The following is a 23,670-nucleotide window of genomic DNA, read 5'->3' as shown; positions in this document are numbered from 1 at the left end:
CTTTGCGCAGTCATCCATTGTAAGTAAATGTTGAGAATTCGGGAGAATGTTAACATTGTGAAGAATGTGCTCTGTGACGTCTTTCTGAATAGGCCAGGGGTTGCCCTTGACAGGACCTTTGACACTTCAGGACAGCCTTACCCTCTTCCTCAGCTCCTCTGTTACGCCCATCCCAACAAGAACAGCAGACAGGACAGATATGGTGCTGAAAGGGCGATAGGATGTTGCTGCGGTCACAGAGAGGTTAACAAATAAGTCAGCACAAGCCAATATCACTGTCAGCCCACACTCAAAATGGGGAAGACACCTTAGAGTAAATGTGAACTTATGAGATAATGGAAGTAATGGACAAGAACACTGTCTGGAATGGTCACTAAAAAGTATCTGCTGAATATTTACTGCAGCTCTAAAATGGATTGGAAGATGAAAAATAAAACGTATGTATCAGTCTGTAACTTCTGGAAATGAATCTTAGACTATATGTACTCCAGACTGAATTATCAGCTAGGTAAAGTGAGCAACTGCCACAAGGTCCCAGTCCCGCAGGGCCCCCAAAACCACAAGCTTCCATGTTTGTCAATTGGTTTTTGGCCATTTGATTACTTGAAAATTTGTCAGGGAGCGTCAGAAGGTCTTAAAGGCACTGTGAAGTAGAAGTTGGCTTCTTGGTTGACAGTACCTAACTGCAACTTTGAAGATCAGGGGCCCACCAGTAAATTTTCTGAATTGGGGGACCCAAACAAGTTACTTTTGGCCATGTCTGTATTACCTTCTAAAATGAAATAGGTAAAAAGACTCATGACTGCATGATTTCTTTTGTTGTTTTCTGTGGTATTCTGTGGTTATGTTTGGGCTTATACCAACATGAAAGGCTAACAAAGCCAAAAAGAACAGCTGCTATTCAGAGTGAAGAGAAACTGATGGCAAAATTGCAGCCAGCAAACCGAGAAAATGTTTTTTTAGGTGCTGGAGAGATTTTTCCATATTTATCTGTCCCCTACTCTATTTGACAGTGCCTGCTGAGACAGGGTATGTGTGGGTGTGTGTGTGTGTGTGTGTGTGTGTGGTAAAAAAGGTCTAGGTCCACTATGACCAGAAAGACACTGAGGAAGATTAACCTCTGCTCCTGGAGGCCTCCCAGGGTGAGAAGGCAATTCTTTAAGGGTCTGCATTTAATAAAGATATCAGACATAAACTCACCAGAATAAAAGTGTATGTTTAGCATAAATACATGGACAGAAACACACACTAATTTATTGAAGCAGATTTAATATAAATTCAGTCTGTTTATGAAGGATCTCCCTGTGATTATCCAGGCCTTCCTCTGCAGCTCAACATGTCTATTGACTGGAAACTAGCCGGCCTTTCTTTGCTCTTTCAGTCTGTTGTTCTGGGAAAAGCCTAAAGGGAAACATTTAGATTGGAGGGCTCTTTGAGAAGCTCTGACAGTTGACTGATGACCGTCCATAAAATGACAAAGCATCGCTGTGTGGTGGCCAGTGCGGCCCACTGCCTCCCCATGGGAAACTAATTGCTTTGAATTGTTAACGGCAACATTATTTTTATGCCAATCATTGCTTTTCAATGTACCGAAAATGAGCATGAAACAAGTCTTTTCAGCGAACAAAACAGTTAAATGTCCCCAATGTTGATCAAATTAACTTCAGCACTGTGACAATAGACTATATTTGTGTGAAAATAATGGCACATCACAATGGACGCCTTTATGCCAGGATTTCACAGTTGTAATGTAAAACTGTTCTTCCCTGAACCGGACCAGCCGCTCTGAATGGGGTTGGCAAAAAGAAACAAACTCCAATACACAAAAGGGATTTTTTTAAGGATGAGAAAAAAAACTGTTGATTTTATCTCATGCTATCATTTCACAGGCTCATCTAGCAGCCATGTTTTCAGGGGGCTCAGCATGACTTTTATTACATGAGCTGTTTTATGCAGAAATAAAACAATTCTAACATTGTGTCACCATTAGAGCAGTGAGTGTCAGATATTATAACTGAATTATTCATTAAATGTAATGTGTCCAATTCTTAAAAACATTTTAAAAAAAGAACTGGAGTTCATTGACACTGGGTGCATACAATAACTATTAAACCTGGACATAATTATAAAACAATGTTGTCTGGACATCAAGGCATAGCTGAGTCAACAAAGTAAAAAATTCTTCATGTAGCCCTGAGCACATGTGTGTTTTCATAGGACAGGAAAACAAGCAGGGGATGCATATCAAGCAGAGCTTTGCTTTGCTCTCATGGAAGTGACCCACACATCAGCAGAGGCTACAGAGCAGTGCTTTTTTTGATGTGACTCAATAGTGAGATCTGGCTGGCTAAACGCTGTTCCTTCTCAGCATTGTTCCCCTGAGGCCTTGAAGCCCTTTGGCGATAAACACCGTTTAGCAGTAAAAACGGCCACAAAGGAAAAGGCTTATCAGATGAGTTCTCAATGGGCCGTAAGCTGCATTATTAGGACTGGGCCTCAGATAAGGTAGAGGCTGAAGTCTGATTTCGTGGTGCAGAGTCCTCAGCACTGCTGTGTGATCAGCTCCTGTGCCGGCTCCCTCATGGATCTCAGCTAGTGGTGTGTTCAGCAGCTCCCTCCCCTCCTCTCCCATCTCGCAATAAGAGATTAGAACTCAGAAAGGGGGAGAGGAGAGAGAAGAAGGAAGGAGGAGGGAGTTTGGCTTTAGATATTCCCCCTGTCCCTTTTCCTGCTCTGCTTTCTGGGGGTAGGAGTCAGAGTTAGGACAATGGCCAAAAAGATGGTTCCCAACCAGCCGCTGAATGGGAACACTGTTGGTGGTAGCGCTTCATTCAAAGCTCAGCCTGGGCATATTGTCCTCCCAGATCGGCAGAGGAAGAATGGAGTTTGCTGGTGGCTGCCAAAAGGTTAGCAGCCTCTGTGAAAGGACCGACCCATTATTCACTGCCCTTTACAGAGCCCAAGCACCCTTTGTGCTCCTCCCCTCTTCCCTCTGCATCGCCAGCTTTTTCTCACTCTGGTGCTCCGGATCTGTGCCCGACAGTTTTCTCCAAAGTGAGTGACTGAGGCGCGATGCCCCCACTACCCCTCCCCTGTAGAAAGGGATACCAGGGTAGTTGGAACATATAACAGCCTACCCACAACCACCTTGCCTCACAACACTTACCCCCACATCCCCACCCTTGTCAAAAAAGAACCTTTAAATGATATGGCCCAGAAGTAACAACACAGTTACCATCCCAACACAAGGGTATTTAGAAAGAGGGAGTGTGGAAAATGCCACTTAGCCAACACAGTTTGTATTCAGTCCCCTCAGCCATCCAACTAAAACTCAGGGACTCCCATTTAGGTGCATTTACAAGGGAAAGTTTAGGAATAAATCAGCTGCAAAAGCATGGTAAAAGCAGAGGAAATACAATGAAAACACTTAAATGTAAGCAACAACAGGGGTCCTTTTGAAACTTCATTATGTCAGTAAATCCAGGTAAGTTACAGCGTAATAAAAACAGCAAAAGCTGCCATATTCTTAAAACACTCCCACTTCCCTGTCCATTAAAGGCGGACGACTCTTTCATCAACTCAAGAATGAAGTGCAGGTAAAATATGACCTCATAGAGAAGACTTTAAAAAGCACCTCATAACTCATGTACATCAGAAAGCCTGGTGATAATGTATGCAACCCATATGCATGTAGTTATTCAAAGTGGAGGCGGCGGGGAGCCATGTCGTGCATTCTGATGCCATTTGAATGGGAGGTCACCTGCTACAAGGCTGGTACTAGGCTTTTATTCTGTGTTAGCGTGGCCAGGTAAGGAGCAAGGGTTGCACCATGCACTCTATCATTCTGCTCCACTGTAAATGGATGTCCCATAAATCACATTAGCGTTGCCTATGAATGAATAGGCTGGCCTGTTTGAATAGAGGCTGGCTTTATTCAGTGTAGAGTGAAGGAATCCTTACCATTACTGTTAGGGTTCCTAGAGCCGTGCAAGCATAACTAAAATATTACATCTATTGTGATTATTTATCCTCTCGGGAGCATAAATGTGCAAATGGCACGGCAATAAGCCTTTTCAATTTTAATACATCTATTGTAAAGTTGGTGCTATAGGAAGAGTCGGAGAGGTCACCAAAATGAAATAAGGGCAATTATATATGTCTGACATCTAATGTACAACGTTTACAAATAGACATGAGAGATGAGCTCATAAAGTGTCCAAAATGGCAATCACATTTGGATTCTTTCTTTGCCGACCACTTTTATCTGCTGCAGGATTAGAGTAAGTCTTGCTCATTTTGAAATACCTTCCCGTCTTATGAAGTCTCAGTCAAGGCCAATTTAATATCTGATGGTGGGGCAAAACATACCGTAAAATGATCCTGCAGGGGGACTGGACAATGCCAAATTTTATGTAAATTTTGCCAGTATTTCTCAAAAAATTTTTGGATCTCTGGAGTGTGTGGGATATATAGTTGAACAGATCAATCTGTGAATATTTGCATTCTTACACTTGCAAGGACTGGAACAAAATTGAGGATGAGAAATGGATTACACCATAAAAACAGAATTTGCTGAACAGTGAAGTAGAGAGAGGGACAGAAAAAGAAGAGATAAAAGAGACTTGGGAGTTCACAGACCATATAGGGAGTAAGACCCCATACTTTTACAGGCAGATGTAATCCTGTTGGTCTGGGACCGAATCCCATTAAAACCTCCTCTGCTCTACCCCTCCTGTTCAGTCTCACTCTAAGCCTCGATTACAATAACAATACAAGTTTTTGAATGTCAGATAACACTTGGAATTGTGAATATTATCAACTACATTTTTGAACACATTCAATTAGCATTTTTAAATTTCAGAAAAAAATATACTTTTTTTCAATTGAATTCAAGTATAGCAAGTATAGTATTATATAAATCATATGAAAAACTGAAGATAAAGAAAAAAGCATCAAAAATGAATGGCCTTTCTAATTGCAATTTGAGTTAGATTTTTCTCCTAATAGATATTACATAGAAAATGAGTCTTACAAACACTTCAAACTGTGATGAAGTGTGTCTGACAACATACAGTCATAATAGACAGAGCTCCAGCATTCACCTGTCTAAAACGTAGCCCAGGGCCTTCTGCCTGGTCCCGGAATAGACCGAGGGGCTTTTCTCCCAGGCCACCAGGTTGGAAGCATCATGGAAAAGGTGGATGTTGACCAGATCAAAGGCACTGGGGATACAAGAAAATACTGTGAGTGAGCTACTTCACCCCTCACATCACTACCAGTCCTCACACAGTAAAAATAAAATCCATTAAGTAAACAGGATAAAATTAATAAAAATAAAATAGTCTAACCACTTCTTCACCCAGGCAAACACAACATATGAGCATAGACACCATTATAACGCTATTATGCCTTTTTTCACTTTGCCTAGTCAGGGGAAGGAAGGATAGCTCTATGTACCAAGATGAGCATCTCCCTGCTGATCCTATCACTTTGGGGTGTTTTGTTAGCCCGGTGTTCAACAGGGCAGCCCAGAAGAATTGGTCTTATCTCAAGGGGTTTATTCTGGAGCGATATGCTGAACAAATGAATGCATGCATGGTCTTCACTATCTCTATGTCACTATGTCTTATCCATCTCTAATCTGACCTCCCAGTTCTTCAACAGCCTTTCTCTCTCAGTTTCTCTCTGCCGCTCATGTCAAACGTCATGCCCGTATTAAATGCTTACCGTTTCAGCTCTTTAGTCCTCATGTCATCCCTATATTAGATTACAATCCCCAGCTTCCACCCCTCAGCCACCCCTCCCCACATCCCCTGCTCTGCACACGGGAAGCCAGTGTTTGTATTCATCCCATACAGATTGAATTGCATGTAATGTTTTTTGTCATCTGTCATATGCAACTAACGTGATTATGTCTAATCAAATCCATGCTTGCTTCAGTGGCACTGTTCGGAGAGGATGCAGCTATGGAATTCTCCCTCTCTCTGACTATGATAACCACAGCGTGCACAGCTCACTGTGGCTCCTGGATAAACACTGACATAGCTAGATCTTCATTATTAATCCCACTTGTAATATTAATACTACTATTAATAATAAAATAACATGATAATAAGTGGAGTGAAACAGAGAAGAGGTATCATGCTTCAGTGTAGGGACATATAAAACTTGTAAAACTCACTCACCAGTCAGCCAGGACCCATCGAGTTCTGATGAATCCCTTCCGGGACCACTTGGACTGCAGAAGAGAGAGACTGAATTTAGCTCAAAAATAAATTTGACATTGTTGAGGCTTGAATTGTCATCACAAGGTGAATGAAAGTAATAACATTAAATGATTTACATTAGAAGAGACATAACGGTTCATTTTTTGAGCACAATTTAATATTTTCCATTTTCCATCATCTACTTCATCTAGCTGAACCCACATTTCAGAAATTTCCTTGAAATGGTCTTGTAGTTTTTAAAAAATTACAATTATGAATAAAATGTCCTTTCTTTGCATATAGGTTGTTGATAGATGGACACAAATAGACATTAACGTGGAGCTGAAATGTTTAACACTATTCAGAATTAGCAATGGTGGAAAATAACTAAACACATTTGCTCAAATACTGTATATCACTCCAGTTTTGGAGCCTTTACCAAAACAAGTTCACTTGATCCTATTTACAATTTTACTTCACTACATTTCAGGGCGCAGTATTTTACTGTTTATTCCACTGCATTTACAGTATTTGACAGTTATAGCTTATTTTAGTACACTAACTATAAAGCAGTGTTATTGATTAAACTAGCCAATGATATTTTAATATGGAAACTTTTAGCTAAGAGACAGTTAAAAGAGTTATAGAAAATATAGACCACACAAGCCACCATGTAGACATTTACTATGCAGCTATTTGAACAGATTCCACCAGCCTTTAATTAATTATTCAGTCGAGTCCAAATCTGTCTGTCAAACTGCACGATTCACCATGAAACTGGTTATTAAATAAGAGAGACAAATTGATGTTGTGTTTTCATTCTGAATAAATAATCTCTCTGCCTCTCTCTTTTTCTGTCTGTCTCTTTCTGATACTCCTAATGGGGAGTTAACTGCAGTGATGAATAAACTAATTATGAGCCAGGTCACATAATTACAAATTGACTAATTTTATTTTAAAAACTCAGATGCAAATTAAAGGGCTAAAAGGTATTTGATTTCACCTCACATCCTTCAATCTACATTAGTACAAGATTAACTGTATCAAATTGAATTACATTAGCATACGTGAATTAATCCATACTGCCTCGGCAGGATGTATGGGCCCAATTATAACTCGCTGTCCCAATATTGTGACTTTGAAAGGAGCAAGTGGAATAAGAAGTGAGTGTCAGACTGCAGCAAAAAAATACTGCCCTTAACTGAATCTACTGAGAAGACAAACATAAGTAATTCCTTCATATTTTATGTACAATATGTGTAATAAATCACACATCACTTTATACCAAGGAAAAAATATTTACGGTATTGTTTGTAAAGTTGCGGCAAGAAAGTCTCAGAGTGGTGAGGACGAAGAGGGACAAGATGAAGAGTGAGTGTTTAGGGCTCTGGACTTGCTTCATGCAAGCTCTGACTTCAGCCAGAGATGTTTAATCTCGACTTAATTTAAAGAGCCATTAACTACAAATTAAAATCCATCACTTCTTTGACACACAGCCACAGATTGCCCCATTTCCTCCACATATGACTGATTGACCTCCTGCTTCATCGCTTGCTTATAAACACGCTACAACAGACATGGCAAATGCACAGACAAGCACTGCAGTCAAGTGGAGCAAGCATCCATTATCAGAAAGTCAAAAACACACACTCTGCTAACTACTTTATCTAATTTTAGTTTTTTGGGGTATTATGATCCTGGTTAATATAATTGTCTCAAACAATCAATCAAAGTGCAGAAGACAAAAAGTGTCACTCTCGTTGGTTGACCTGATGACATCATAATTTGGTTGCTGTAGCTGATATTAGAGCGGAGATGATGGCACAGATGTGTTCCAGCACCATTTAATCTCCTGCTGAAACACTGTCAGCACCTCTTCCTCCTCCCTCCACCCATACACTTGAACAAACACATTTTTAAAAATGTAAGATTTTAGTTAATATACTTTTTGGCATCTCATGTCATGTTATGTTTGTTATGTCAGTAGACTAGAAGAGATATTTGGATTCAATAGATATATGACATGTAATTGGATCATATATCAGGTTGGGGGGCTATAAAGAGTCACTGGGCGGGGATGAGGGTAGGAGTCAAAGGGCAGCAGTAAAAGGTCACAAAGCTTAGGGTGACATTGGCTGCCCTTCCACAGGTCAGCGATGGCGTCTCCGCCCATGACAGTGATGAACGGCAGCTACACAGTGTGTCACATCCAGGGGTGTCGGGCAATTCATATACAGGCTGACCATCGTGCAAGCACTCACACACATGCACAGACATACACACAGACATACATGCACAAACGCAAAGATGACAGACAGAGATAGAGGGGAAAAAAAGCTGTGGTGGACAGGAAGTAGAAGCCATCAGGCTCACTTCAAACTGGAAACCACTACATAAAACTCCCCACTTGTGACCAATGGAAAATTATGTCCTATAAAATGTCACACGTGACACAGTCAGGACACACAGACATGGATTCAGTCCCTTCATTCCCTTTCGCCACCATTTCCCAGTCCATCCCTTTTTGATTCTTTGACCTTTCTTATATTTCCGACCCCCATAAATAATGTTATGGCCGGGTTTTTGGAGATTGGGTGATAGAATAGTGCAGGGCAGGGTGGGGGTATGTGAAGGGGGTTACACAAAAGCCCTGTGACAGAAATGCACTGTGAGTTATAAGAAATACACACAAACGCTGATTGATTTGAGCCCTGGTAGACAGTCACATTTATCTTTATTCCATCATCCGGGGTGGGCGATCAAATAGAGTAGGGCCTCACACAAACTTTATATGACTAGACAGCACATGAGTGTATGTGTGTGTGTGTGCTCTGATAAAGATGTACAGTACACAAGTACAGAGAGCAGTCTCTGTCACCACTCAAATATATAAGAATGCAAAGAGCTCTGAAAGTCCACATGGTAAACTCAACAAGCTAAAAGAGAATACAACCAGCGGTAGAATCAGGATGCTTTTTCTGATCTTCTTGTATATAAAAAAAAATTTGTGTACAAATCTTTCATTTATCTTTCATTTCAACATTATCATCTCATTTAGGAGCTTCTTGCAGTCTCATGGATCATGCCTGTCACAGAGAACAGCATCTGTGTCACAGGTGTCTTGTCTGGTGATAAATGCAGAGAGCATTTTGCAGGCAATGCCAGTTTAAATGACTTCATCTCCTTAACGTACACATCACATCTATGAATCACGTGTGGTGTTTAAATCAAAGGAGAAAAATATGAAGGAAGTTAACTTTGATCAGGGGCAGAACTTGAAAGTAATCACAGCCCCATATCAGCGCTTACTACAGAGGGGACTAAAAGGGTATGAAAAGTCAATGCTTTTATGGACAAGCTCATGGTGCCAAACAACAAATACAAACTCATATGGATGTTGATCTACAGCCTGTCCGCTATTTTCTTCCTTTCCCTTTTTTCTCTATGGCTGTGTAAAACAATCAATAGCAAGGGCACATTAAGGTCTGGGTCGTATACTTTATTTATATAAGGCAATGACAAATCCTTATGATGCAATGGTTTTTGGAGGCATGTATTACTGCGCCAAACAAATAAATATATTAATGCCCACTAGGGAGGTGGAGAGATTGACGGAACAACGGGAAACGACAAGCCGCCAAATCCATCACAGCGACCTTTCAAAAGAAATGCGCCCACAATTTTGTCCACTTCCTTTTTATTCAGCATTTCAATTAATGTCCCTGCTTCTCTCCCTTTCACTTACAGCTATAACTCAAAGTGGGATTATGGCAAGAACTGATGTTTTGCATATGGAGGGGTTGTCACTTAAATCAGAATCAAAATAGGTGCAAGAAGTGCCATAGACAGAAAGGGAGAGTGTAAGTCATTTTACCCAATATTTTATTTTATGACATTGAGTTTAGCCACAATATTGAAATACAAATTTGCTGTGAGCATGATTTAGGTGAAATGAAAATTGATCTTTTGAAAACATTAAGTTATGTTATTCAAAACTAAAAAGACTTGCTTGGTTTCATTTCTAATGGTTCTCTTTCTGCACTTTCTGGATAGTAGGTAGCACAGGAGCTGAAACAATTTATCACAGAGGAGTCTGACAGAAAAAATTAATACAACTAATTTTATAATCAATTATTATTTAGGTCACTTTTTACATAAAAACATTTGCTTGAACCAGCTGGACAAATATGAATATTTTCTGCGTTTCTCTGTTTTCCTTTAGTGTTAATATTCACGGTTGAACAGACGAATTGATTAATATTGAAAATACCTGACGGATTAATTAATGACTGGACCAATTGTTAGTTGAAGCACTAACAATAATTTTGTGAGGATTTATAAATATGGACAGAAGTACTTCATGTGTCTAAACCACCACACACCACTCAAGTAAACTCAAATGTGTTTAAGGATATTTTGTCTCGCTGTTTTAAACACAAACTCGCACATATACAGCAGACCCTCTCCCCATGATGTCATCAGCCTCTTGCTCAGTGACACTTTATCAATGGGCGACTGTAAACGTAAGACACAAGCAGGGAAACACTCAAATCTTTCTACCATTGTCCACCCGTCTGCTGTCACGCTGACCTCCCTGTGAATATTTTGTCTGACAAAATATTTTTCTGCTGCTTAATTTGTTATAATTTGGATGTAAACAAGAGATCTCCCTTCTGTGTTTTCTTTTGTTTGTTTAAATCATTTCATTCAAGTATTTTTTCCACAGTTGGCAGAACAATTACTAGTCCCGAAACTGAGTGAGCTGGGATTATAGCAACTGGTTTGGGACACTGTGTGGCATCCTGTCCAGTCCAAGATCCCCGTGTAATAAGATTCCTCAAAGCTGCAGATGGATGGCAAATCTAGGCGGTTTCATCTACTAAAAGAGGGCATAAATCACTAGCGGAGGAAGCGGGGACGAGGCAGGGGTTATCACCAGTCTGCCTCCCTCATGAGAGCTTTGCATTAAAGCATTAGTGAAATTAATTCATCTTTCATAAGAGGTTTGAGCAGTATCTGTGATCTATGATAACAACCAATTTCTCACTACGAAGGGGCCGGAGGAAGAGGTGGAGGAGGGAGGCAGAAGAAAAAAAAATACTCGGCGACCCTGATAGACTACACAAATCTGCTCGTTTTAAATGGGCTAACATTATCTGGAGTGCTGCTCTCGGGAGCATCATCCAAGATTCATATCCCAGCCGGGAAAGAAGCATAAATCACTGGGCAAAACTTTTCTCATCCCCCCCCCAACAGACACACACACCTCCTTTCTCTCTACATCACTCCCCTCATCCCTCTCACAGTATGCCAGGTTTGTTTTGTGGTTTTCTTTGCTTGTCCCGTTAAATGCAGAACACAATGCTTTGCTGTAATCACTTTAAATGGCTTTGTGCCTCAATCAGTGTAATTGGTTTTAGATCATCTCTGGAATGGAAAAGTGGGAAACCTAAGATGTGAAGCTGTTTGTGTGTGTGTGTGAATATGTTTGTGTGTATGTCTGGGAGGGTGGGTGGTTGGGGGTCCTGCAGTGTGTGAAAGAGACGGAAATTGGGGGAAGTGTGTGAAGGGGCCGTATCCATCTGTTTTGCATATATTTGCTGAGGCGGCCGTCGGAGCATGGTTGACAGATGAGTGGGGAGTGCGAGGATGACACACGGGCGGTCGTGCTCTTTATTACTATATCAGCACAGCTATGCTCAGCGCACAGCTCCCCTCTGATGGCACACCACACCGAAACCAGAAGACTGAACACAGCAGAGTGAGCAGGGAATTGCTCCACAGGACACTGCAGACAAAACAAGGACTTTCTCTGTTTCACAATTTGAATTTTTTGTTTTCAAATCAGTCATGTGTCATCCATATTTCTACAAAGGTGAAAAATTGGACTGAAAATAAAAAAATATATATATATATATGAATAAAAAAAAAATGAAATGGATTTTGAAAAATTAAAAAAAGGAACTGCAAATCCTTTATTTCTGAGGTCTGGCACTGATGTATTTTTGTCATTATTAAAAACAAGATCAATTTAGCAGCTTCATTAAACACTGCACACTGTACACAATGTTAAAGAGCTTAATGTTCATTTATCATGACTATTTGTCATAACACATTTCCAGCGTTCACTGTGACATCTGTCACTATTTGTCTGATATCGCTCAACAGGAAACTGCCATTAGATGTCAACACTGCCATCAGTCAGCTAGCGTTTATTACAGAACCCACCTCAGGAAAGTAGTCCTGTGGAAACTTCTCCTTCTCCAGTGCAGGTGTGCTTTCTAGTGTCTCTGAGCAGGTTTCCTTCCCCACCACCTTCTTGAATTTCTTGGCTGAGGAGAGATGGAGAAGAGTCATAGAGAGAAAGAGAGTCAAAGATACACAAGGGGGAAGGGGAAGAGGGGGGGGGGGGGGGGGGGGGGGGTGGAGAAATGGAGGAAGGAAGAGGAAAAAGGACGGTTTATTGTTACAAACATGGTATGTTAATTTTTGGCACCCCTGTGTGTTATTGAGAACCTATTAATACCCTTGGAGCTCGCTGACAGCCAGAGTCCCCCCATCCTTCCTCAGACAATTGCCCCACCTGCTGTTCAGAATGAGAAACATCTGTATCCAGCTAAAGAGGAGAGTGTGAGAGTTCACAGTATGGGTTGAGGCAGAGCCCTGCCTGTCTTTGATCTCCATGGAAGATTGGTGCAGTTTATGTATATTGTCAGTAAAACTGTTCTAGCATCACCTAAACTGAAACATGATTTCTGCTGATAATATGAAAGCTTGTAGAGGAGCACAGTTTACTACTTACATATGCAAACTGCAGCAGTAGTGGATCAACAATCGTTAAAATTTGGAAGGTTTAAAATCTTTAAAGTGAAATGATTTGGATCTTACTTAGACACCTATGTATTTACTGTATTTGTAACTGAGCATCTAAAGATAGAGGCAAGTTTTTAAATTGTGATTTTTTTTAGCTATAAAAATAAAACTGGAGCGGTTTACAAAGACCTACTTAATAAAATTAAGCTTTATTGTCTTATTTTTTTAAAAAATCCATTATTTGCACTTTGTGCTAAAGAGTCTCACTAAAATCATTTTTGACATGTAACTGTGTATAATCACAGTTTGTTTTGACTCCAACTTTTAAGAACCAAAGCGTTTAAACCCAGACCTGAGTTCTGTACACCTTACACCTGTGGGCTGACTGTTACACCTGTAATGATAGTTCACATTCAGTCTGTGGAGAGGCAAAAGTCAAGAAGTTCTAAAAGTCTTTTGGAGAAACCAAGGGTCTCTCTTAAGAAGCTTTCAATAGGTCATTTCATATAAGACCCTTTGACATGTCACAGAAGAACAATTACATGTTCCCATAATAAAAAGAACAAAGGCTGAATTTCATTGAACTATCTTGACATTAGTCATGGCATGATTAATGTTATTAGTAACACCAGCACTATAATGAGTCAAAATGTCTGCTGTGAAAAAGCCCTTTTATAAAAGAATACAGCTACGTATTGTATAGAGTAGTTCATGTCATTCTGTTTCTAAACCAAATCTTTAAAGTATGCATGTACATGTGGGGTGGTCCTCTCCCTTCTCGACCCCTCCCCTGTCTTCGCCCTGTCCTTCACTGGGGTAACTGGTACTAATGCTGACTTGGGTCTAATAGGAAGCGACACTCCTCCACATCTATATCCCTTCTTTAATTAGCACGGTCGCAGGACCCCGGGGCCCTGTGACACGTCAGGCTGATGAGACCGCCGTAACTGTCCAATAACCTGCCACAGACCATTACTGTATGCCCGAAATCTTATGAATTAAATCCTAATATTAATAAACATTACCATTCGTTCTGGCTCCCTTTACATTACCCTCATAGCCAATCTTAGCTCACTGGTTTTGATGGAAGTGGGAATAGCCTGCAAATGGTTGTGTGATATGAGGGGGTGGGATTTTATTTCATGACAGTGCTGATGATGTACGTGTGTGTTGGAATGGGATACTCACCTTTGAAATCAAACTGGTGAATGTTTTTCAAAGACTCATGGATAAAGTAGAAACTTCCAAGAGCCTGCAAAAAGGAAAAAGAGAATAACATGAAATTTGACAGATTTTATTGGAATGATTTCATAATTTTCCAAGACATTCTTTTCTTGCCGAATGTGGATTCTGCCCATATTTGTTAAATCACTTCACATATGGAGATTCTCCTGGTGATAGAGAGACACACATCTTTCACATAACTTTTTCCTAAATTTCCAAACCTTATAAGTTCCCATCTATCACATTATTTCTCCAGTTTCCTGCTCATTTTCACAATGCTGAGTGTGCAGAGGATTGTAAGGATGCTTGAATAATAAACTGGGCTGAAAGTATAGAGCCTCACTCTTGAACACACTCCACAGCACACTGCCCACAGATCCACTCAATGGGAAGCCACAATCACTACACACCATCAGCTACACAACAACAGGTGCAATGTGTTCTGAGTACAGTAAAGTTGGTAGACCCCATTGCCGGGCTCAGAGTCTTCTAATGTGGCGAGTCAACAATCTGAGCTTTCAAAGGACACATTCAGATGGACTTTTGAATGAGCAAAGATCAACTTCAATAGGCTTAAAATCTTAATTTTCCCTGTGAACAATCAGGAAACTTTCCCAGTCGGTGGATGGGCCAATCAAAGTCTGTGGGAAGAAGTGAGGGTTGTACAGAGGGGGATTTGATGCGGTTCACAGTCCACTACACTGCTTTTTGTTGCCCTCTTTACATTTAGGGCAAATGGAGGCGAAGCTCAAGCTCAATCCCCTGTGTCTTTGAGATAGCAGACCTCTGGCTCAGGATAACTCAGGATAAAGTGAGGCAGACGCAGTTAGTAACTTTTACTGTGAAGACCAGAGTGACCAAATTAAAACATATGCAGGGCAAAAGACAAAGAGTTAGATAAGAAATACACTGACGTTCAAAGCAGGGAGATAAGGGCCAACAGAAAGATCAGACTTCCCTGCTTAGGTACAGTAAAAGAACGGCAAGTGATGAAGAGAGGCTGCAGGGATGTGATCAAAGATGGAGAATTCTGTAGAAGAAAAGGCTGGAGGAGGATTTAGTCTTTTCCTGCATTTTCCTATTGAGGCTGGGTGCAAGCACCAGGGAGAGCGTTTGGGCCAGGCCCGGCTTTTGAATTATTTATGAGCACCGGTACATCTTGAGATTAAACATTTGCTGATTTGTCAAAAGCACAAACATGTGGTCCTGCCCATCTCCTTGACATATAAGTTCAGCCAGCAGAAAACACTGTCACACATTTAATTGATGAGAACAGAGGCTGGTGACCCGAACCCCCGCTGTGCTCCCCTCCCTCCGTCATTCCCTCTCGTACGCTGATGGAGGGAAGGGAGAGGAGGTGCAGATGAGAGGGGACGGAGTTGGGCGAAGGCAGGACTCAAGGTCACAGTCTCCCATTGCAGGAGGATGGCTTCCAGGAAGGGTCTCTACACTTATTTGTGCTCACTTGCCTTTATGTTCTCTTTCACCTTAAAAGTGCCAACAACAGGCTTGTGGACAGAGATGGATAGGAAAACAGGGTGAGGGAGAGGAAAACTGAGCTATTTCTCAAAATGGTGCCACAGCACTAACTGCTGGTGTTTGTGTAAATATTTCACGGTAGTGAAGTAAAAATGACTCTGCTGAAATATGACATATGGAAAATTATGGAGGAAAAAAAGATCTATTTCTTTCTATTGCAAATTAAATTGCAGTGATGCAATTTTCTGTATAGTCAAAGTGCTACTACTGCTTGATCAACAAAAAATTAAGAGAATAAAATTTTTGTTATTTATTAATGGTTTCAGTCATTTTTCAAGCAAAATCTGGCAACGTTCCACCTGCCTGAATATGAGAATTTCCTACTCTTCTCTATTTTACTTTAAAATGAACATCTTATACAAATAAAAAAGCAATAAAGATTTTACCTTGGCTATGGGAAACTGGGAATTTTCTGACTTTTATCAAACAAAATGAATTAATCAAGTCATTGAAAAAACAACAACAAATTAATTATGAAAATAATCATTAGTTGCAACCTTATGAATTACATCCACTGGCCTAAACAAAATTTATTCTTCTGAGTAATCATTGTAGGGACTCCTGAGTAATTATCATAGGCAAAAAATAAAAATAAATGAATGCTGAAACAGCCACTCTCTCTCTGTAGTGGAAACTGATCCCTCTATGTCCTCAAGACTACTAAAAATAAAATTAATATGGCATCAAGCAAATTGGCATGAATCAATTTTCAAATAAATGATAAACAACTATGCTTAAGTGGCTGCCCATGTAATCGCAAAAATCTACTTAACCTTTAACCCTAATAAATATTTATTTGACATCCGGGTGCAGAACCTACCAGCTGCTCTCTCTCCTCTGCCACCCTGCTGCACTCTTCATGAAGAAGCTATTATATTAGCAGGGCACAATTAATCCATTTGTCTCCTTACATGACAGGCTCAAAATATTCATTAAGGCTAGACTGCGCTGACAGGTCATGCTTATCTTTTACCAGTAGCTTTACAATGGCCTGTGTCAGACGTATGTTTGTCACGTCCCTCTTTATTGATTATCTGCCAAATTCACTTGAAATAATTAAAAGTATATTTTACATATTTATAAACCCCACTGCCACGGCGGCTACTTAATTTTCCATTAGTAAAATGCAGTCTATTAAGTGCACCATGAGGGCTGCGGAGGAGGTAAGGGGAAATGAGTAATCACCATAATTGTAGACAGAAAGACAATAACCGCACCATAAAAGCTAGCGTTTTATGACTCTATTCTGGCAGTGCTATCTCTTATCGCGAGTCGTATTGGCTACGCTGTTCCAAGATAAGGCCACACTGACACAACAGCAGTTGTACTCGCTCTCCCTGTTCCTGTGTGCGAGTGTGTGTGGTCATGCAAGTGTGTAGTTGACATTTCCAAAACCCCAGCAGATATGGGCTGAACAAGTCCCAATAGACTGGCTGGTGGAAAATAGAGACTTGAGAGCTGCAGTACATAGCCTGCATACTTTGCTCCACTGAACGCTTTGTCGATACAGAGGGCTTCAAAAATTAGTTCTGGCCGATGAAGAGAAGCAGGAATTCTGTGACCCCTGAATAGATTTTCCGTGTTTAATGTGAAAAATGAGTCATAAACCAAACATAAAAGTGATAATTTTTCTTCAAGGTCTCACCTCCAATCTGCGCTAAGGGAGAGTGGCCAGTCCCAGGAGAGCTGACACATACACACTCCAGTATCATCACAGTGACTGCACAACTTCAGAGGGTAATGTTCTGCTGCCCCCCAGACACTAGCAAAGTGCAGGATTATGGTTTTGTGGAACATAGTGATGAGGATGTGTACAATAAGCGTTTTCATAGAAAAAATGAAAAAAGCAAGAGAAGCTGAGACAAATATGTTAACTGGCTGTTTTGTCTGAGCAGTGTTTCAGTCATACAGCTAGCCTGTCTGTCAGATGTAGGTTCAGAGTGGGATTTGATGTCATGGTGTAATTTGTGTTTGTATTATTTCTATGAAACATTAATGTAGTATAAATTATTGTTCCTTTTGCTAACAAAAGTTAGCAGCTCCCCAACACATCTAAACAGAGCTGAACACTACTTTAAAAAACATCATTTAGGAAAAAAGAGGCCATAGTATTGAGATTAGTCGTTTTTTTTTTCCAATGTTGCCATCCCATTCATATTGTAAATATTCATTTAATTTATTAGCAATGTTACACTTAATTTTCTTGTTTTAGAGTTGTAGACCTTTCATGTTGCTTGTGCTTTGTCAGCATTCAAGGGTAATTATAATTGAAACTAAACTGTCTTCCACTGAAATGTTGGCTATGAGACCTCGTTGCACAGGTAGAATGTGTACACATCATAGCTGAAAATGTTTTATTTATTAGACCAGTCGACAATCAACAGATAACCAAGTTGGGAAAATGATTTTGACTGATTATCTGTTGAGGTTAACAACACCAACAGAAAAGAAGGCCATGAGAAAAATGAAACTCAAGTTGCATAAAACCCAAATTATCCTTCAGCACCACTTCCTTTGAACTGACACTTGCACTGTAATCAAAATTAAATCTGTGTGGGCTAAAAAGCCCATTACAAGTACCTAAGAGAAATGTCCCTTCTGGGTTTTCTGCAGTACTTTGCCTTCTAGACTGCAGAGATGAAATGGGATGTTTTCCAGTTTATATCCCATTGCTCAGAAATCCCTGGAGTCTCCTCATCTGTCAACTCACGAGTGATGCCACACTTCCACATAAATCCAAACATAGAAACATTACCACAAAAAACAACTCAGAAATGTGTACACACAGACAGTCTTACAGGAAAGGTCAATCAGATATGCTGTCATGAAGAAATGGTCCTGCGATATATCAGAAACACATGCTATGTCAGAACAGCTTAGAGCAGCAGGCACAGACATAAACTCTGACTAATAGGTGCATGATATCGTCATTAGTCAGTAAAGACAGACTTTCATACATGGCTAAACTGTAAACATACTCCAGATCACATTGTAAAGGTGTTCTAACCTCAGCTATTAAACATAAGAATCCACACATCTATTTGTACCTCAGCTCTCTATGATCCAGCAATACACTGATATGCAGGATCCATGGGTATAAGAGCACCTAAACAGTTCACTCTGCCCTCTGCCTGGCACCCTCAGTAAACACAAAACCCGTTCCACAAGTGAGTACTATCTATAGAGAAGCCGTGCACAGAGACACAGATTGAGATGCCTTAGTATTTTCTACACTCCCCGAGCCCACCACCCATCCCAGGCTGCCATATGTTTGCCAAGGCCGTCTCCCAGTGCCATTGATTGAGTATTCAGAGTATTGAGCCACAGTGTCTATTATTCATCGGCTGGCTGGAAGGCCTGACTGGATACACAGACAAAACTCTCATTAAAACTTCCTCTGTCACTTCCTGTGATTTGAAAGCGGCCTGAGTGTTGTAGCCATCCATCATGTCCTGAAGGAGCTCTTGTCTCGATGGTGTGTGTTTGTGTGTACTTGAGGGCACAGGTAACGGACAGAGGAATTACACCGTTCAAAGATATACTGAGAGGAAACAGGCTAACATAAAAATTGAAGTTATACTGGAGTTTACTCTCCTTAATGCTCTTCCACTGCTCCCTTGGGGAACTGCATGAGTAAACCTTACAGGAAAATTGGTTTACATGGCAAGCAGGACTAGTATTGATCCCTTGCAATTAAAACAGGAATAGCAGATTCTCCAATCTGGTCCACTGACCACCTGAACCTTGACACATTTCACAGAATTAGAGATGTTAGCCTGCTGGTTGCAACAGAGAAAATGTCACTAGATCACCAAAGTCAATAAGATATGTCCTCTGAGGAAGATGAACATTTCTACAAAATCTGATGTCAGACCGTCCAATAGTTGTTAAAATATTTCAATCTGGTCCAAAGTGGTCCACACGACCAACTGAGATTGCCATCACTTAGATCCACAATTGGAAACCTCTGTATTTGCTACATTTCCAAAAAACCAATCTCCATACATCCATTCATTGATTGTCTATTTCAGGTAAACCATACTACTGCACAGATCATTTATGATACCTGTATTTTAGCTTGCAGACTCTGAAGGCTTTTGGCAGAGTGTTTCCGGGCTTCTACTCCATTATTCTAAAATCTCCCAGAATACAGAGTGACATGCGCTCATGATTGATTTCAAAACCACTGATTTTATTTTCTTTTGAGGAAAATATTATGGACGGGTCTAAACAAGGCATAATTGGCCAAACCCACGGCAGCGCCTGACCTGCCAACAATCCAGACCCACTCCCAAGGTTGGCTGCCTCCCTGGGAAATATTGTGCATTAATTTCATTTAGTCTCCCCTCCAACATTCAATGGTAGAAGTTAATTAAATTGCTTGTCCATTGTGTTCATCCACTTACAAAGTTAATGATATTGTGCTGGGGAATTAAAGAGCGTTTTATAAAGCGCACGGGATGGGAGCTGGCAGGCACTACATTGCCCAGTTGAACCCTGTCAGTTGGTGGGCTTCTAGACCCCCTAATTAGCGGTGAAATGGATGCTTCCTTCTGCCAATTTCCTGCCTCGCTCATCAGTCGTGCTGTCGCTCCTTTAACCTGCCCAGCCGAGAGGTCTAAAGCAATAAAACCATCACCGCAATGACATTCAACCAAAAGAAGTGAATACGTGTATACATGAAATGACTCAGACTTTAAAAGAGCTTCTTTATAATGCCCAGACTTTTTTTTTTCTCCCGACCACATTGTTGGTTTGTTCAGCATAATCCAGATGGAAGACTTTGATAACTTTGTTAAAAATGTTCCGTACATACAGTAATAGCACCTCATTTCTCTTTTCAAAGAGGGTGGCTTGAAGAAATGTCTTCTGATAAAGCAACAAGAAAAAAAATGTGGTGGTGCATATTTTAATGCAATACATGCTGTATGCTTACAGGAAAGGTACATCACTCCGGTACTAATCAAAGGATAACAAACACAATTTTATTCAGTGCGTCCCCAATTCCAGTAAGGTTAGCACTGCCCGGGAATGATTCATGCTCATATACAGTATATATATATATATATATGTATGCCAACTGCGTATTTACTAATATCATGTTGCTACTTCAGCAGCTTTTAACGAGGACATAAAAACAGAGAATCAAAGCAAATGGGATTACACCTGTGGGGCCTGTGCTGCCGCTGACCTCTTAATGAGGCTGAGCAAAATGTTTCTCAGCATGGCAGAGCAGTCTGTATAAATTCCTAGTGAAAATAAATTAAATGGAGGGTTGGAGAGGACACTCTGCTTGCAACTTGACACAGGTACACCTTAGGACAGAGACACACCAAGGCAACATCAACGAACGAGCAGCAATGAAGGTCGACTGCCTTCATGTACGCAAAATGTGGCACTCGAACAGACCACACAGACTACAGCCGACAGCCAGCTAGCATGTACACTAGCTGTGAGTGAGAGGAAATAACTCTTCACAACAGTAGGGTGGCAGTAGTCCATATTCGTTATTCAAAAAGAAACTGGACGATCTATACTGCAGATACACAAAACCATAAACAAAGAGCTTACCATTTTCACACCATAGACAGTTTATAACTATTTCTACTGGAGGATATGTCTGAAGTTGCAAATGGCACTGGTGTTGTCAGCCCTTGTTCTTTTGATTTAGAACGAGGAAAGGCAAAGGCAAAATAAAAAAAACAGTACGTTTCATTAAGAAATGTTACAATCATGTGGAATGAGATTTGAGACAATAGGAACTGAACAGAAAGTCTCATTTTTTTCAGTTTCAATTTAAAATTGTTCACTTTCAATTTCCAATTTTCACTTTCAGTTTTCCATTTTTCACTTTCAATTTTCCATTTTTCACTTTCAGTTTTCCATTTTTCACTTTCAATTTTCCATTTTTCACTTTCAATTTTCAATATTTCAGTTTTAATTTTACATTTTTCAGTTCAGTTTTGGCACAAAAACATCATGAGGGCGGGTGTCCCCGGCCAGCTGCTTTAGAGTGACTGTTATTGCACTACCTTCGTAGCTACTTTCCCTGGGGGGGAAACTGGAACTGAAAAATTAAAAATTGAAACTGAAACGTTAAAAATTTAAACTGAAAAAAATTAGACCTGAAACAAAAAAAATATTTACTTTTAATGTCCTCATTTCTGTTCAGTTCTTATTGCCTCAAATCTCGTTCCATACAATCAGAATATTTGGACCTTGACATACAACTACAGTCCTATTATGGTTTTCAGCCCCACTACTTTGATTTTGACCTGATTAAAAAACATCTGTGTTGTGTCTGTGCTTCTGACCTGACTACCCCCTTAACCTTGAGTCCATTTTTGAACACTAAATCACCTTTTGCTGTATTTTTAAAACCACTTGAAACTGAGCAGTTGTATTATGGCATACAGTTAATGAAATACAGTGACATATTCAAGTTCCTGGTCATTATATTTAAATACATTTTTACCAATTATTCAACCACCTTACTTAAATAAATGATATTTATTATTTAATGATAGACTAGTGATCTTTCCAGGGTGCACCCCGCCTGTCGCCCAATGTCATGTAGGAGTGACTCCAGCACCCCCACGACCCTGTATAGCAGGATCACACGGTAGATGATGGATGGATGATTACAGTCAATCACTGCACATTCAAAGTCAGTGACTGGAGAGAGGTATTTTTTTAGAGCATAGGTAAAATTGTAAGACAACTAAAAATCTAAAATACATAATTACTGTATCATGGTTATCTGGAAACAAGAGTTAAATATTAGTTTGTTCAGGCTAGGATATTCAAAGCTTTTCTTGGTCTTTATACAGTCTGCCTAAGAAATTCTTTATCTTAGCTATATTGTAAAAGTTTTATTTTAAGCTTCTAAAGAGGTCATCAAACCTTCGTATGCATATAATACATGAACTTCATTGTTTAATATACAGTGTTTTAACATAATGAAAGTGTAAAGCCTCTGTCTGTTATGTCTCATGCTCTGGGGAATTGCTGTTGACTAGAGCCGTTTACCAAAGCAAGCTGAGCACTTATAAAGTCACCCAACCCTATCCCCATGATTTACACACAACTACACTAACCTTGCTCTGTAACTTCATTATAAGGCTCAGGTCAAAAACACTGCAGTGTACAATTTAATCAGGACACAAAAACAACTAGTACTAAAAACCATAAATTTAATAACAAAACAGTGAAGAGTGCCACGTGGGCCAATTGTAAAGGAAATTTTTACAGTGCATGTCCTCGCTAAGAAGGTTAACATCTCAACCCTAAGTATATCAGGCATCAACAACTGGGCTTGAAAAGACCATTCTTGTTTCTTTACTAGAAAACATTCTTTTGAAAGTGATCTTCAAATAAACTGTTGATCTTTGGTGGCCTGCATAGTAAATCGCCACTTTCTTTAAATAACTGTGCTGTCTGTGCTTGACAAAATCATCATTTTAAAAGAGGATATGAAGATGATGAATATTTGCCTTATTAGATTATTCCCAAAGATGAAAAATCAAAGTCTGAACAATTGAGGTATCCATTAGTAATTAAAGTGACATTACCTCCTCGCTATTTTATCAGGCTGCTGTATGGCTGCCAGAGCCATTATTCAATTGTTTCGGATGCTGGGGGATAAAATGCCTTTAATATACTTATGCTCATTAATGTAAATCATATTTGGCTATGGATGTCCAATAATCAAAACGAATATTTCAACTTGTAATTCCCTGCCTGTAAAAGTATTCCCATTAGGGGAAGAGGCCCATGCAAATGACAGGTCTTTGGGCTCATTGATTTTTTTTTTTTTTTTTTTTTTTTTGTGTCCATCTCTGCATTTTGGAAAGGCCACTAATGTTGTCATGGACTGTTCATCAATCTA

The 23,670-nt window shown here is 40.0% G+C and overlaps 1 protein-coding gene across 1 annotated transcript in view; it reads right to left on the bottom strand.

Annotated features, from left to right (window-relative positions):
• Positions 1 to 23,670, bottom strand: part of inpp5a (inositol polyphosphate-5-phosphatase A) — a 123,970-nt gene that overhangs the window by 39,553 nt on the left and 60,747 nt on the right. Inside the window, exons 5-8 of the mRNA XM_026309146.2 lie at positions 14,208 to 14,271; positions 12,435 to 12,538; positions 6,186 to 6,238; positions 5,103 to 5,222 (exon numbers count right to left, since the gene is read on the bottom strand). Of these exons, the coding sequence (XP_026164931.1) occupies positions 5,103 to 5,222; positions 6,186 to 6,238; positions 12,435 to 12,538; positions 14,208 to 14,271 (341 nt within the window). The remainder of the gene's footprint in view (positions 1 to 5,102; positions 5,223 to 6,185; positions 6,239 to 12,434; positions 12,539 to 14,207; positions 14,272 to 23,670) is intronic.

Source organism: Mastacembelus armatus, chromosome 15, assembly GCF_900324485.2.
Source record: "Mastacembelus armatus chromosome 15, fMasArm1.2, whole genome shotgun sequence".
Taxonomy (NCBI): Eukaryota; Metazoa; Chordata; class Actinopteri; order Synbranchiformes; family Mastacembelidae; genus Mastacembelus; species Mastacembelus armatus.
Note: the sequence above shows the minus strand (reverse complement) of the source record. Positions and strands in the feature narration are given on the sequence as shown.